This window comes from Dipodomys ordii, unplaced genomic scaffold (assembly GCF_000151885.1).
Source record: "Dipodomys ordii isolate 6190 unplaced genomic scaffold, Dord_2.0 Scaffold81, whole genome shotgun sequence".
NCBI classification, from domain to species: domain Eukaryota; kingdom Metazoa; phylum Chordata; class Mammalia; order Rodentia; family Heteromyidae; genus Dipodomys; species Dipodomys ordii.
In genome coordinates, this window is record NW_012267297.1 from 2,781,975 (window position 1) to 2,795,571 (window position 13,597).

Here is a 13,597-nt window from a genome sequence, read left to right on the forward strand (position 1 = left end):
AAAAGGAGATTGGTGCCAGGCGCTGGTGGCTCACGCCTGTAATCCTAGCTACTCAGGAGGCTGAGATCTGAGGATCGCGGTTCAAAGCCAGCCCAGGCAGGAGAGACCGTGAGACTCCTATCTCCAATAAACCACCAGAAAACCGAAGTGGCGCTGTAGCTCAAGTGGTAGAGCGCTCACCTTGAGCTGAAGAGCTGAGGGACAGCGCCCAGGCCCAGAGTTCAAGTCCCACGACAGACCAAAAAAAAAAAAAGGAGGTTGGTTCCCCCCCCCGTAGAAACTTCTAGAAAGGCGCTGCCCATTGCAGTAATAGATGCTCTGGTTGCAGGAGCTGGAGCGGGCGTGGAGGGAGTACGACAAGCTAGAGTATGATGTCACCGTCACCCAGAAGCAGATGCAGGAACAGCTGGACCGCCTGGGAGAAGTTCAGGTAGGGCAGGCGGCTTTTCTTTGGGATTGGAAGTTGTCACTTCTGTGCACCTGGGTAACCACCCCGACTATTCATCAGCTGCTCCTATAAATTTGACCTCAGGACCCCCGAGTCCTTCCGGGTCACCGGTCATGAGTTGCATTCCGTGAATTGATTTTACATTAGAGACCCACGGTCTGGTCCCTCGGTACTACCCAGCCTCCTGACTCCAGATCCTAAGTCGGGGACCAGGGGCGCACGCCTGTAATCCGGCTACTCGGGGATGAGATCTGAGGATAGTGGTTCAAAGCCAGGAGACTCTTATCCCCAATAAACGACTAAATAAAAAAGGCAAATAAGTAAAAACAGAAGTGGCGCCGTGGCTCAGTTGGCAGAGCACTCACCTTGAGCAAAAAGCAGCTCAGGGACAGCGCCCAGGCCCACAGTTCAAGCCCCAGGAGGGCCAGAAAAAAAAACAATCTTTTAAAACAATAACAAAGGCCCAGCGTGGTGGTGGACACCTATGATTCCAGCTTCACAGAAGCTGAAGACGGTCCTGGCTTTCTGGTTTTGTTTCCTGTTTTTAGCCTTTCCCCTCTACATTTTTTTTTGTTTTTGACAGTATTGGGACTTGAACTCATGGCTTTACATTGACTGTGCAGGTGGCGTTCTGCATGCGCCACTCGCCTAGTGCCTTTTGAAGGGGAGGCTAACTTTTTCCTAGACCAGCCAGGACCACCATCCTCCTATTTATGTGTCCCGCTACAGCTGTGCACCACCACGCCCGGCTCTTTCAGTTCAGATGGGGTCTCTTGAACTTTTTTGCCTAGACTGGCCCAGATCCTTTATTCTTTTCTTTTTTTTTTGCCAGTTGTGGGGCTTGAACTCAGGGCCTGGGCGCTGTCCCTGAGCTTCTTTCGCTCAAAGCTAGCATTCTACCACGTGAGCCACAGCGCCACTTCTGGCTTTTTCTGTGTATGTGGTACTGAGGAATCGAACCCAGGGCTTCGTGCATGCTAGGCGAGCACTGTACCACTGAGCCACCTGCCCAGCCTGGGCCTGGAATCAGGGTCCTCTTAATAACTGGGTGACAAGTGTGCTCCATCAGTACACAGCTTCATATTTAGTCCCTTCAAATTAGTCTCAATTTCTTAAGCTCGTGAAGAACACTAGGTAAAACTCTGCAAAAATGGAAAACAGGCCAGGCGCTGGTGGCTCATGCCTATCATTCCTAGCAGCTAAGGAGGCTGAGAGCTGAGGATCGCAGTTCAAAGCCCAGGCAGGAAAGTCTCTGAGACTTCTCCCCAGTGAACCACCAGAAAAGCAGAAGTGGCGCTGTGGCTCAAAGGGGTAGGACACTGGCCTTGAATCAAAGCTCAGGGACAGTGCCCAGGCCCTGAGTTCAAACCTGACAAAAGAAAAAAAAAAAATGAAGAATGGTCTAGTTGAGTCTGAAAAGTTCCATCTTTTTCTCTCTTTGCCACTGAAAATGTCACCCCACAGAATCCCCTAGGCTCATGCTAGATAGGACACAAGCTCCCTGCACTGCTGTTCCAACATCTGCCTAGCAGAATTTCTCAGGTGGACTCCCTCCCCCCCCCTCCCCACCCCCCCACCCCCGGTGGTCTGTCCGTTTCCGCCAGCAGACGGAGTCGGCCGGAATTCAGCGCGCACAGGTCCAGAAGGAAATGTGGAGGATCCAAGACGTAATGGAAGGCCTCAGCAAACACAAGCAGCAGAGAGGCTCCTGGGAACCGGGTGCGTACAGTGGGCCAAGCCGGCCCCCTCTAGCCGGAAGGACTCTTCTGCTCATTGACGTTCATGTCATGTAAGCCAGCTGAGGAGGTTAGTGTACACCTGTAAGCCCGGCAGCAGCGGAGGTAGGAGGATCCACAAGTTCAAGGCCATCCCGGCCTACACATCCAGACCCTGCTTCAGGCAAACCTAGGAGAAGTGTGTTGGCTAGATGCAGGAAGGAAATAATAATAGGAAGTAATGAAGAGACTTCCGGTCAGCAGCCATTCCTGGGTATGGACCAGGGAGGGCTTTTGTCTTCCACCTACTTCCTTCTGCCTTGGTGTGGAGTGTGTGAAGTATGACAGTCTAATTCTCTTCTTTTTTTGGTCAGTGGTGAGTCTTGAACCCAGGGCCTGGGCACTGTCCCTGAACTTCTCTCTACTCAAGGCTAGCGCTCTACCGCGTTGAGCCACAGCTCCACTTCCGGTTTTCTGGTGGTTCATTGGAGATAAGTCTCCTAGAAAGCTGGGTGCTAGTGGCTCACGCCTATAATCCTAGATACTCAAGAGGCTAGGAAAGTCCATGAGACTCTTGACTCCGTGGAACTACTCAGAAAAAAGCTGGGAGTGACGCTGTGGCTCAAGTGGAAGAGCGCCAGCCTTGAGCAAAGAAGCTCAGGGACAGTGCCCCAGCACCTGCCAAAAAACAAAACAAAAAGAACCTGTCGTGGACTTTGATGCCTAGATCGGCTTTGAACCACAGTATTCAGATCTCAGCCTCCTGCATAGCTGGGATTACAGGCATGAGCCACCAGCACCCGGCTTTTTATTTTCTATTGAGTAATTTGTACTCCCTTTTCAGACTGGTTGAATTTTAGAAGTAGGCTTTACTTGTCCCTTCCGGGCGTACGTGCGTGCCTCTGTGTGTGTGTGTGTGCGCGCACACGTGCACGTGCACGTGTTTGCATTTGCTAGTCCTGGGGCTTGAACTCTGGGACCACTGTCCAAGAATTTCTTTTGCTCAAGGCTAGCACTGTACCATTTGAGCCACAGCGCCACTTCTGGCTTTTCCTATGTATATGGTACTGTGGAATCAGCCCAGGGCTTCATGCATGCTAGGCGAGTACTCTACCACTACGCCACCTTGCCAGACCCTGGTCCATTTTCAAAGCTAGGTATACAACCTAAACAACATGATGTTGCTTAGGAGGAGGAGGCCTGCTACTAGCAGAAGAAAGTGGTAGACTACAAATAAACAACAAAAAAAGGGTCTGGGCATGTGGCAAAGGAAAAAAAAGGAAAGAATGGACTAGCAATCATTATTTCCTACAGCTCACATCCCAGTACTATGAAAAAAAAAAAAAGAAATGATTCTTTCTGTAGGTAGAGAGAGATGTGTTTAGCTGAGCACTGGAAGCTGAGATCTGAGGATCATGGTTCAAAGCCAGGCTGGGCAGGAAAGTCTGTGAGACTCTGATCTCCAGCTAACCACCAAAAAGCCAGAAGTGGCGCTGTGGCACAAGTGGTAGAGCACTAAGCCTTGAGCAGAAGAACAGGGCACAGGCCCTGAGTTCAAGTTCCATTCATGGGGGAAAACTGTGTTTACTGTGAGTAGTTACAGGGTCTTAATTTTTTTCTCATAGGTGTGACAGGGGCAAAGCCCTTCTCCACAGTTAAGTACAGGAGTGAGGTGAGTCTCATTGGTTTCATAACTGGAACGGTCGCCTAAAGCGTTTAACCTGTGAAAAAATGAGAAGGAATTTAAGTCTGTTGTATAACTGGAGAGGTCGCCTAAAGCGTTTCACCTGTGAAATGAGAAGGGATTTAAGTCTGTTTACGTAACACAATTTCTTTTTAATAGAGTGAAATCGTTTTAGTGTTGGGATTTTATTGGTTCAGGAATTGGGTGTGTCTAACATGAATCTTTCTTCAAAAGAAAAGAAAAACTCACTGCTTTTTGTGTGTATTGAAATTAACTCTGTCATGCTTTTTCTGAGTGCTCTGAATACTTAGAATGCATACTTTTCATCGGTAAAGTTTGTAGGATGCTTGATAGATGTGTTGCTTCTCTGTTACGGATGATGTAGAGAAATGATCGCTGTAAAGAGATACTGTCAACCCAAACACGAGGTCCTGTACACTGGACTGATGCAGAAACCTAAGAGAAAGGGTTTTTTTTTAATAAAGGGGAAGGCTTGAACTCCGTGCCTGGGCGCTGCCCCTCAGCTCTTCAGCTCCAGGCTGGTGCTCTACCATTGAGCCACAGTGCCACTTCCAGTTTTCTGGTGGTTTATTGGAGATCAGAGTCTCATGGACTTTCCTGCCCAGGCTGGCTTTGAACCACGATCATGAGCCACCAGCATGGGGCAAGATTCTTTTTTTTTTCTTCTTTTAAGGTGAAACTTGGTCATTTCACACAGTGGAGCTGCAGTGGGAAAGCTAACTTACTACCGCTGACTTACTAAAGCTAACTTACTACTGCTAACTTACTAAAGCTAACTTACTACTGCGGCAAGCTCAACCCAGAAGTGGCCGTGCGGGGAAACCCAATAGCTGGCTCTTCTGACCTTTTCTTCTTCTTCTTTTTTTTTTTTTAAGGGTGTGGGGTGGGAGGGCCAAAGTTCCTATTCTTCCCCCCACCCCGAGTTCTGGCTTGGCAGTGTCCCTTTCAACGTGTGAATGTGAATTTACTGTACCGTTGCAAAGACTTTAGCGATGCTGACTTCACTGTGCCTGTCTAAACAAGGTGACTTCTACAATCCTTAGGAAGAGGAGAGCGCCCCCCCTCGGCCTCCACTTCCTCGGTCTTATGACTTTACCGAGCATCCTCCCATCCCCCCCCCTCTGTGCAGTGATAGCCGCTCCTTGCTCTGTTATAGCAGGGACCTAGCGCATCTGCCTGAGGACAAGAGGCTGCCTCAAGCTCAAGGACACCCAAGAAATGGACCTCACTGCGTAAGTGGCCCCAGCAGCCACCGGGTCCCGCCCCCTCGCCCTTTCTGGAAAGTTCCTTCATTTGCATACTCAAGCTTTTTTTTTGCTTTTTTTTTTTTTTTTTTCCTCCCCGTTGTGTTTTTTCTGGTCACCCTACTTGTTGTAGCCAGAGCGCTGTCATTTCCACAGAAGATCATCATCATTCGTTGCTGGGTTTTGGTTTGGTTTTTCCCGTCTGCTGTTTTAGCCTGCTCGTATTTATCATGGTTTTTCTCACTGGAATGATTGCGTGGTAGCGCTTTTGTTCTTGCTTTGAACCTTTCCTTTTGGAACATGCTGGCTGGGCACACACTGATAGAGCCCCGTTGTCAAGGCCCCCTTTTATAGTATCAAAGCATAGAGGTGAAATAAGAAAGGACAATAACCAGAACGCCAGAACCAGTTCTCTTACCCAGAGTTCAAATCGTAGCCAGGCCTAGGCTGGTGGCTCACGCCTGTCCTCCCGGCTGGCTCAGGAGGCTGAGATCGGAGGATCGTGGTTGGCGGCCAGCCCAGGCAGGAAAGTCGGTGAGACTCTGATCTCCAGTGAACCACCAGAAAACCGGACGTGGCGCTTGTAGAGCCTAGGCCCAGAGTTCAGGCCTCACCCCCACCCCACCCCAAAAGAAATCATGCTCACTAACAAGAAGTCAGTGCTTCGGTGGACCTTCCTTCGCACCCCGTCGTCACAGTGAAAACTTACTGGATTACAAAATGACTTTTAGGCCTCGGTGATCCTGAGAAGAATGTGACCTCTATCTGTGGCTCATGCCTGTAATTCCTGCCCGCAGGCAGAGGCTCACCATTGGTTCAAGCCCACCCCGGAGAATCCATCCCCTTTGAGCTAGGCAAAAAAAAAAGCCAGACTGGAGGCATGGCTCTGGGGGTAGAGCCCACGCCATGAACAAGACCATGAGTTCAAACCTCAGCACTGCCCCCCCCAAATTCATTTACGGTAACCTTGTTGAAGACTTCAGAGGTAGCTACCAGAGGCCCAAATCCCAGCACAAAAGAACAACAGAATACAGGAGTATTCTTAATTGTAAAACAAAAAGTTTCCCCACTTAAACATGTTTGCAGCCAAGCATATTGGTACACGCCTGTAATCCCAGCACTAGGAAGGCTGAGGCGAGAGTCTTGAAAGTTTTGGGTGTGGGGAGGTACACGTCAACGTGTGGATTTTTTTGTTTGTTTTGTCGGTCCTGGGTCTTGAACTCAGGGCCTGGGCGCTGTCCCTGAGCTCTCTCACTCAAGGCTGGCGCTCTACGGCTTGAGCCCCAGCTCCAGTTCCGGTTTTCTGGTGGTTCATGGTAGATAAGAGTCTCACGATCTTTCCTGCCCCAGGCTGGCTTTGAACTGTGGTCCTCAGATCTCAGCCCCCTGGGTAGCTGGGATGACAGGCGGGAGCCATGGGTGCCCAGCAAAACAGGTTAAAACGAGTTAAGGTTTGGTTTTGTTTCTTTCTGCTTATTCATCATGCGCATCTCCATTGTGTGGTTTCCAGTGCTGCAGTGTTTCCCGGGAATTTCATGTAAATGTTGCCGATTAGACGCCAAGACCTGGTAGAAGCTAGCCAGGGTTTCACCAGCGAGTTTGCCACGCAGCCCAAGCCTTGTGGGGTTTGATCGTGGCTGCTCTTTCCTTCCCAGGGTCCCGATTATAGGCTATACAAGAGTGAGCCTGAGTTAACCACAGTGGCAGAGGTTGATGAGTCTAATGGCGAAGAAAAATCTGAGCCTGTGTCAGAGGCCGAAACCGCAGCCATCAAAGGTCAGCCCCCCCCCAAGACCCCATCACCCCTTTTCCTGGGTGTGTGTGTGTGTGTGTGTGTGTGTGATTGTTGGTCAGTTGTGGGGCCCTCTACCACTTGAGCCACAGCGCCACCTAGTGGTTCATTGGAGATAAGGAGTCTCACGACCTTTCCTGCCCTACCTGGCTTTGAACTGTGATCCTCAGATCTCAGCCTCCTGAGTAGCTAGGATAGTAGTCAATGGGTTTTGCCTGTTTTGAGTTAGAATCCTACCATGGAGCCTGGGCTGGCTACAGCTGACAGCTCCTGAGTGCTGGAATTACAGGCATGCACCACCGTGCCTGGAATATTATTATTATTTATTTTTTTGCCAGTCCTGGGGCTTGAACTCTGGCCGCTGTCCCTGAGCTTCTTTTGCTCAAGGCTAGCGCTCTACCACTTGAGCCACAGCTGCACTTGTGGCTTTTTCTCTGTCTGTGGTACTGAGGAATCGAACCCAGGGCTTCATGCATGCTAGGCGAGCGCTCCACCACTGAGCCACCTGCCCAGCCCCGCGCACGTGAACTCTAGAAACAAGAATATGAGGAAAATCTGCAGCTTAATTTCTTAACAGGCCCTGGTGGCTCACACCTGTAATCCCAGCTACTCAGAAAGCCGAGATCTGAGGATCACAGGTAAAAGCCAGCCATGAGACTCTCCAATGAACCAGCAAAAAGCAGAAGTGGAGCTGTGGCTCAGGTGGTAGAGCGCCAGCCTTAAGCAACACAGCCGAGGGAAGAATACCAGGCCCTGAGTTCAAGCCCCAGGACTGACGGGCACGCGCGTGTGCGCACACACACACACAGAGCTTCATGGAAGTCTGCTTTCCTTCCAGGGCCGCACTTTCCTGTGGGGATCGTCCCCCCCAGAACCAAATCCCCGACGCCCGAGTCTTCCACAATCGCTTCGTACGTGACCTTGAGGAAAACCAAGAAGGTGCTGGACCTCAGCACGGTACTGGACTAGAATCGAGCGTTCTCGAAGTTCCCCAGGCCAGCCTGCTGGCTTCCCTATCTCCCTCCACAGCTTCTAGTGGCTTCCCCAATTCTTTCTTTCTTCTAAGAAAGATGCGGTCATCTTCCAATTACATTTAGACAGTGAACACCTTAGGACTACTCCTAAAGGTTCTATAATCCAGGCGTCCGTCTGTGGACCCGTGTGGGTCTTTCCTCGGATGGCTGCCTTGGAGGCCCGAGAGAAATCCTGCCTGTCATCCCAGCGACTCAGGAGGCTGAGATCTGAGGATCACAGTTCAAAGCCAGCCAGGGCAGGAAGGTCCATGGGACTCTTACCTCCAACTGACGAGTCAGAAAAAAGCCAGGAGTGCTGCTTTGGCTCAAGCACTAACCTTGAGCACAAAGAGGCTCAGGGGCAGCGCCCCGGCCCTGAGTTCAAGCCCCAGGACTGGCGAAAAATTAAAATGATAAAAGCCCCATCCAGAGTGTGAGGCCGTCACCCTGCCTGGAAGGCCGGGCAGGCGTGGGCCACAGGAAGCAGGGCAGGGGGTTTTCGGGGGACAGCGGGTGCTGCGGGCGGCTCTGCCCGTGACTCATTCCTGCACTGTGAGTCATGGCTCCTTCCCACCATCTCCGTGAAGCCCCAGAGAGCTTCCGCCAGCTGCACAGCCCCACGCATGCGCCCCAGGCTCCCGCCCGCCCCGGCTCCTCGGCCCAGCCCTGCCGGGGCTTGAACTCACGGCCTGGGCGCCGTCCCTCAGCTCTCCCACTCCAGGCTGGCGCTCTACCCCTTGAGCCACAGCGCCACTTCCGGTTTTCTGCTGGTTCACTGGAGCTCAGGGCCTCACAGGCTTTCCTGCCCAGGCTGGCCTCCAACCACGATCCTCAGAGCTCAGCCTCCTCCTGAGTTTTGAAGGCGAAGCACACAAGCCCACCTTGCCGCATTTCTCCCACGCTGCGTCCCCCAGGCGACTCCGTGTTGAGCGCTCACCCGGCTTCACACCTCTCCTTGTCGTTTTCAAGGAGCGACCGCGAAGCGCCGTGGAGCAGCTCTGCCTGGCAGAAAGTTCTCGGCCCCGGATGACGGTGGAGGAGCAGATGGAGCGGATCCGCCGGCATCAGCAGGCCTGCCTGCGGGAGAGGAGGAAAGGGTGGAACGTTCTGGGCACTTCCGACCCGCCCCCCTTACACAGCCCCTCCAGCCTGAGGGAGAACCCCTTCAGGATGGTGCAGGTACGCTAGTGGCCTGGAATTTTCTGTCTGAAGGCTCACGTGACTTGGACTTTACAATCGCAGAGCAGCGCTTTGGTCCTTTGAAAAGGGCTACATTGGGACGAGATGGTCTCCCAAACTTGCCTGCCCAGGCTGGCTTTGACCTATGATCCTCAGATCTCAGCCTCCTGAGTAGCTGGGATGACGGGTGGTCCGCAGATACCCAGCTTGCTTTATTGTTTTGTTTCTTTCTCTTTTTTTTGGTCTTAGGGCTTGAACTCAGGGCGCTGTAGCTGAGCTCTTTTAGTCAAGGCTGGTGCTCTACCACTTGAACCACAGCTCCACTTCTGGTTTTCTGGTGGTTCATTGGAGATCAGAGTCTCACGGACTTTCCTGCCCAGGCTGGCTTTGAACCACGATCCTCTGGATCTCAGCTTCCTGAGTAGCTGGGATGACAGGCGGGAGATACTGGCGCCCGGCTTTGCCATGGCCTTGAGAAGCAGAGAGGCAGAGTTCTCGCTGGAGATGCCTGCACCGGGCCTGATCTTCCTGCTACACAAACACCAAGAAAAAACGAGATGCCAGGCGCACTCCTGTCATCCCAGCTACTCAGGAGTCTGAGATCAAGGATGACAGTTCAAAGCCAGCCTGGGCAGAGAGTCCGTGAGATTCTTATTTCCAAAGAACTACCAAAAAAACAATGCAGGGCTGGGCAGGTGGCTCAGTGGTAGAGTGCTCGCCTAGCATGCATGAGGCCCTGGGTTTGAATCCTCAGCACCACAGAAGCAGAAAAAGCTGGAAGTGGCGCTGTGGCTCACGTGGTAGAGCGCCGGCTTTGAGCAAAAGCAGCTCAGGGACAGCGCCCAGGCCCTGAGTTCAAGGCCCAGGACTGGCACCATTAAGCAAAGTACCAAGATAGCCTACAGTTCCCTCCCAATAAAAAGTGTGTGTGTGTCCTGACTCAGTGTGACCCGAATGGCACAGATCAGAATGAACGCCGAGGCCCACTGTCGGTGCCGTGACTTCCGGTCTGTTCTCGGTCCCTTCTCCTAGACAGGAACAGAAATGGCCCTTGTTTGTCTGTCGTGTCCTCCGGGCTGTCTTTTAGCACGCAGCGGTCCGCCCTGGGTGGATCCCATCTATAATGGCATGAGCACACATCAGCACCCCCATCCTTCCCTGCCCAGCTACTGGGCCGGGCGCTGTAGTGCACTCCTGTAATCCAGCACTCCCAGCACCCAGAGGAGTCACGGGGGGAATGCTCTGTGTCCCCACAGCCTCGGAGGAGGGACGACGGCGCGAAGGAGCCGGACGCCGTCCGTACGGAAAGCGACGGGAAGCCACTCCGTGAACCCCCCACGGAAGACGCTCTTCCCGCCACCGCCGCTGAGCCCCAAAGTCCAGACTCCGGCAAGGAGGTAGCGTGAGATCCCACCAGAGAAACGCCGCGGGGCAGGGCTCAGTCAGAGGCCCGGGGCCTCCACCTCGCCAGAAAAACACAGTGAGCCGGGCGCCGCGGCTCCCGCCTGCCATCCCAGCTGCTCGGGAGGCTGAGAGCATCGAGGTTCAAAGCCAGCCCGGGCAGGAAAGTCCGTGAGACTCTGATCTCCCATGAACCACCAGAAAACCGGAAGTGCTATGTGGCTCAGAGTGGAAGAGCGCCAGCCTTGAGCATAAAAGCCAAGAGACAGCGCCCAGACCCTGAGTTCAAACCCCAGAATCTGTGCTTACACACACACACACACACACACACACACACACGGCACTGGCTGTGTGGCTCAGTGGTAGAGTACCTGCCAAGCATGCATGAAGCCCTGGGTTCGATTCCTCAGTACCACACACACAGAAAAAGCCAGACGTGGTGCTATGGCTCAAGTGGTAGAGTGCTCGCCTTGAGCAAAAGAAGCTCAGGGACAGCGTCTAGGCCGTGAGTTCAAACCCCAGGTCCAGCCAAACAAGAAGAAAACGCAGAGTATAATCAAAGTTAGAAGAAAGCATTGCCAATTCAATGACAGGAACGCTACTAGAATTCTAGGGTGAGCTGATAGGAAATGTTAATAATGATTTCAATATACTCCAATCTAGAATTTTTTTTTTTAGCCACTAAATATTTGGTGCATGATTTGAAGTCACTTGATACGGATGTTTATGTTGTGTGTTTATTTTGGGGGTGTTTGGTTTCTGTCGACCATTCTGAGCCCCAGCTCCACTTGCAGTTTTCTGCTGGTTCATTGGCAATCAGAGTCTCACAGACTTTCCTGCCCGGGCTGGCTTTGAACCATGATCCTCAGATCTCAGCCTCCTGAGTAGCCGGGATGACAGGCGTGAGCTATCAGTACCTGGCTATTTGAAACATTTAGACAGACTGGTATTCAGGTGGTAAGAACACACTAAAAACCACGTGTCTCTTCCTTTGTAGTTGAAGAGAACGGAGAATGTTCTGTATGGTGTGCTTTTCGCCCCTGAGCCCGAAGGGTTAAACCCTGAGGAATCGGGGGACAAGGAGAGGAGCGAAGAATCCGACCCTGTTGGAGCTACATGCAGGTAACACAGAGCAGGAGGAGCTGTGTAACATCCCCTTTATAATAAGAACTCTGCGCCCAGGCCCTGAGTTCAAGCCCCACCACCGCCACCACTACCACGAATACAGTGGGTTTGACACCAATAACCCTAGCACTGGGGAGGCTGAGCAGGGAGGAGGGGACTAGGGAGGCCCGCACTGGATGACCCCATCTCGAGAAAAGTGGAGGCCCTTGTGCAGCACGCGTAAACAGCGCACCGTTTCCCACAGCCCCGGAGACGACGGGCGGATCGCGAACCACGAAGCACTAGACAGCCCTGAAGAAGACTCCAAAAGCAGTGCTCCTGACCAGGAAGAGCCTGCGGCTTCCCGTGAGCCCACTCCCGAGGCCTCGAGAGAGAGTCAGACGCCCACCGGTAGGTCTTGGGTGCCAGAGCCCCTCTCTCTGGCAAGAGTGGGGGTTCAAATCTTGGTACCCGCACACACACACACACAAAAGCAGCCAGCAGAGCCAGGCGCTGGTGGCTCCCGCCTGTCATCCCAGCGACTCAGGAGGCTGAGATCGGAGGATCACGGTTCAAGGCCAGTCTGGACAGGAAAGTCTGGGAGACTCTGATCTTCCATGAACCACTCAGAAAACCAGATGTGGAGCTGTGGCTCAAGTGGTGGAGCACCAGCCTTGAGCTGAAAGAGCTCGGGGACAGTGCCCAGGCCCTGAGTTCAAGTCCCAGGACCACTAAAAAAATAAGCAGAAGGCGTTTTTGTTTTTTTTTTTTTAAATCTCATTAATGTAATTTGGTTGTGGTGTATGTGGTGCTGAGGAATCGAACTCAGAGCCTCATGCACGTGAGGCAAGCGCTCTACCACTGAGCCACCTGCCCAGCTTACCATTGTTATCATCATCAGCGTCATTGTTCTTCTTGGTCTTTTCTGTTTCGGGACCGGGAATCGAACCCAGGACCTCACACTTGCTAGGCAAGTGCTTTGTCACTGAGCTGCGGCCCGGCCCTCGCCGGCCCTTTGGCCGTGGTTTCCTTTACGGTTTGCAGTGGTCTCGCAGCCCGCTGCCCGCCCTGCCTCTTCCTGCTCATCCTGACGCGCCCCCCCCCCCGTGTGTTCTGTGTTCCAGTGCCAAGTCTGACCCCATCTCCTGAGCCCTCGTCGCCAGAGCCACCTCTGCAGACAGAGCTCCCCGAAGGGTCACACTTCATGTGTGTGTAGACCCTAGGTAAGGCCTGCCGAGACTCATTGTTGGCGCTACAGGAGGAGGCCGCAGAGCAGCAGGAGGAGGGGGGTGGGCAGGTGTCTGAAGCAGGAGAGCACAGCGTCTACCTTAGATCCATCCCAACCACCCAGGACAGTGCAGCTGGGCTCGCCTCGCGCCTCTGGCTCCCGCCTGTCATCCCAGCTACTCAGGAGGCTGAGATCTGAGGATCACAGTTCGAGGCCAGCCCCGGCAGGGAAGTCCATGAGACGCTCATCTCCAGTGAACCACCAGAAAACCAGCAGTGGCGCTGTGGCTCACATGGTAGAGCGCCAGCCTTGAGCGAAAGAGCTCAGGGACAGCGCCCAGGCCCTGAGTTCAAGTCCCACAATTGACCAAAGAAAAAGCAGTTTGAAAACTGCATGTTGATCCACACACACACACACACACACACCCCGTTATCGGTTGGATCTCTGGCAGGACTGGAGACTGGGCGGGAGGTCAGGAGATCCCCCCCCCCCGTTGTTTTTCAGCCACCCCACCCCGACCGCCATGACAAGACGTGTACAGAACGCCTTCACTCTCTGAAATTCACCGAGCGACACCCGATCATTCCCGGGGAAAAACCGTCTCCTCCAAACAGCTTTAAGCACCCACCGGTCCCTCTGTAGCCCCCCCCAGCTTGCACCCCACCTGCCAAGCCCCGCCCCCTCCATCCTGGGGTCTCTACCGCTCACCTCTTTTGCTTCTCCTTACATAGCGTTAGTTATTATTTCCAAGGACCTGGGTCCCCCCCC

General features: G+C 53.1%; 1 protein-coding gene across 1 annotated transcript in view; it reads left to right on the forward strand.

Annotated features, from left to right (window-relative positions):
• The window catches only part of Plekha5 (pleckstrin homology domain containing, family A member 5), a 92,329-nt gene extending 78,739 nt beyond the window's left edge, over positions 1 to 13,590 (forward strand). The window contains 12 exon segments of the mRNA XM_013025052.1: positions 329 to 430; positions 2,056 to 2,167; positions 3,789 to 3,835; positions 4,912 to 5,100; positions 6,768 to 6,888; positions 7,743 to 7,861; positions 8,887 to 9,096; positions 10,353 to 10,493; positions 11,495 to 11,619; positions 11,867 to 12,012; positions 12,726 to 12,824; positions 13,334 to 13,590. Coding sequence (XP_012880506.1) covers positions 329 to 430; positions 2,056 to 2,167; positions 3,789 to 3,835; positions 4,912 to 5,100; positions 6,768 to 6,888; positions 7,743 to 7,861; positions 8,887 to 9,096; positions 10,353 to 10,493; positions 11,495 to 11,619; positions 11,867 to 12,012; positions 12,726 to 12,817 — 1,404 coding nt within the window. The 3' untranslated portion in view covers positions 12,818 to 12,824; positions 13,334 to 13,590.
• The last annotated feature ends 7 nt before the right edge of the window (positions 13,591 to 13,597 follow it).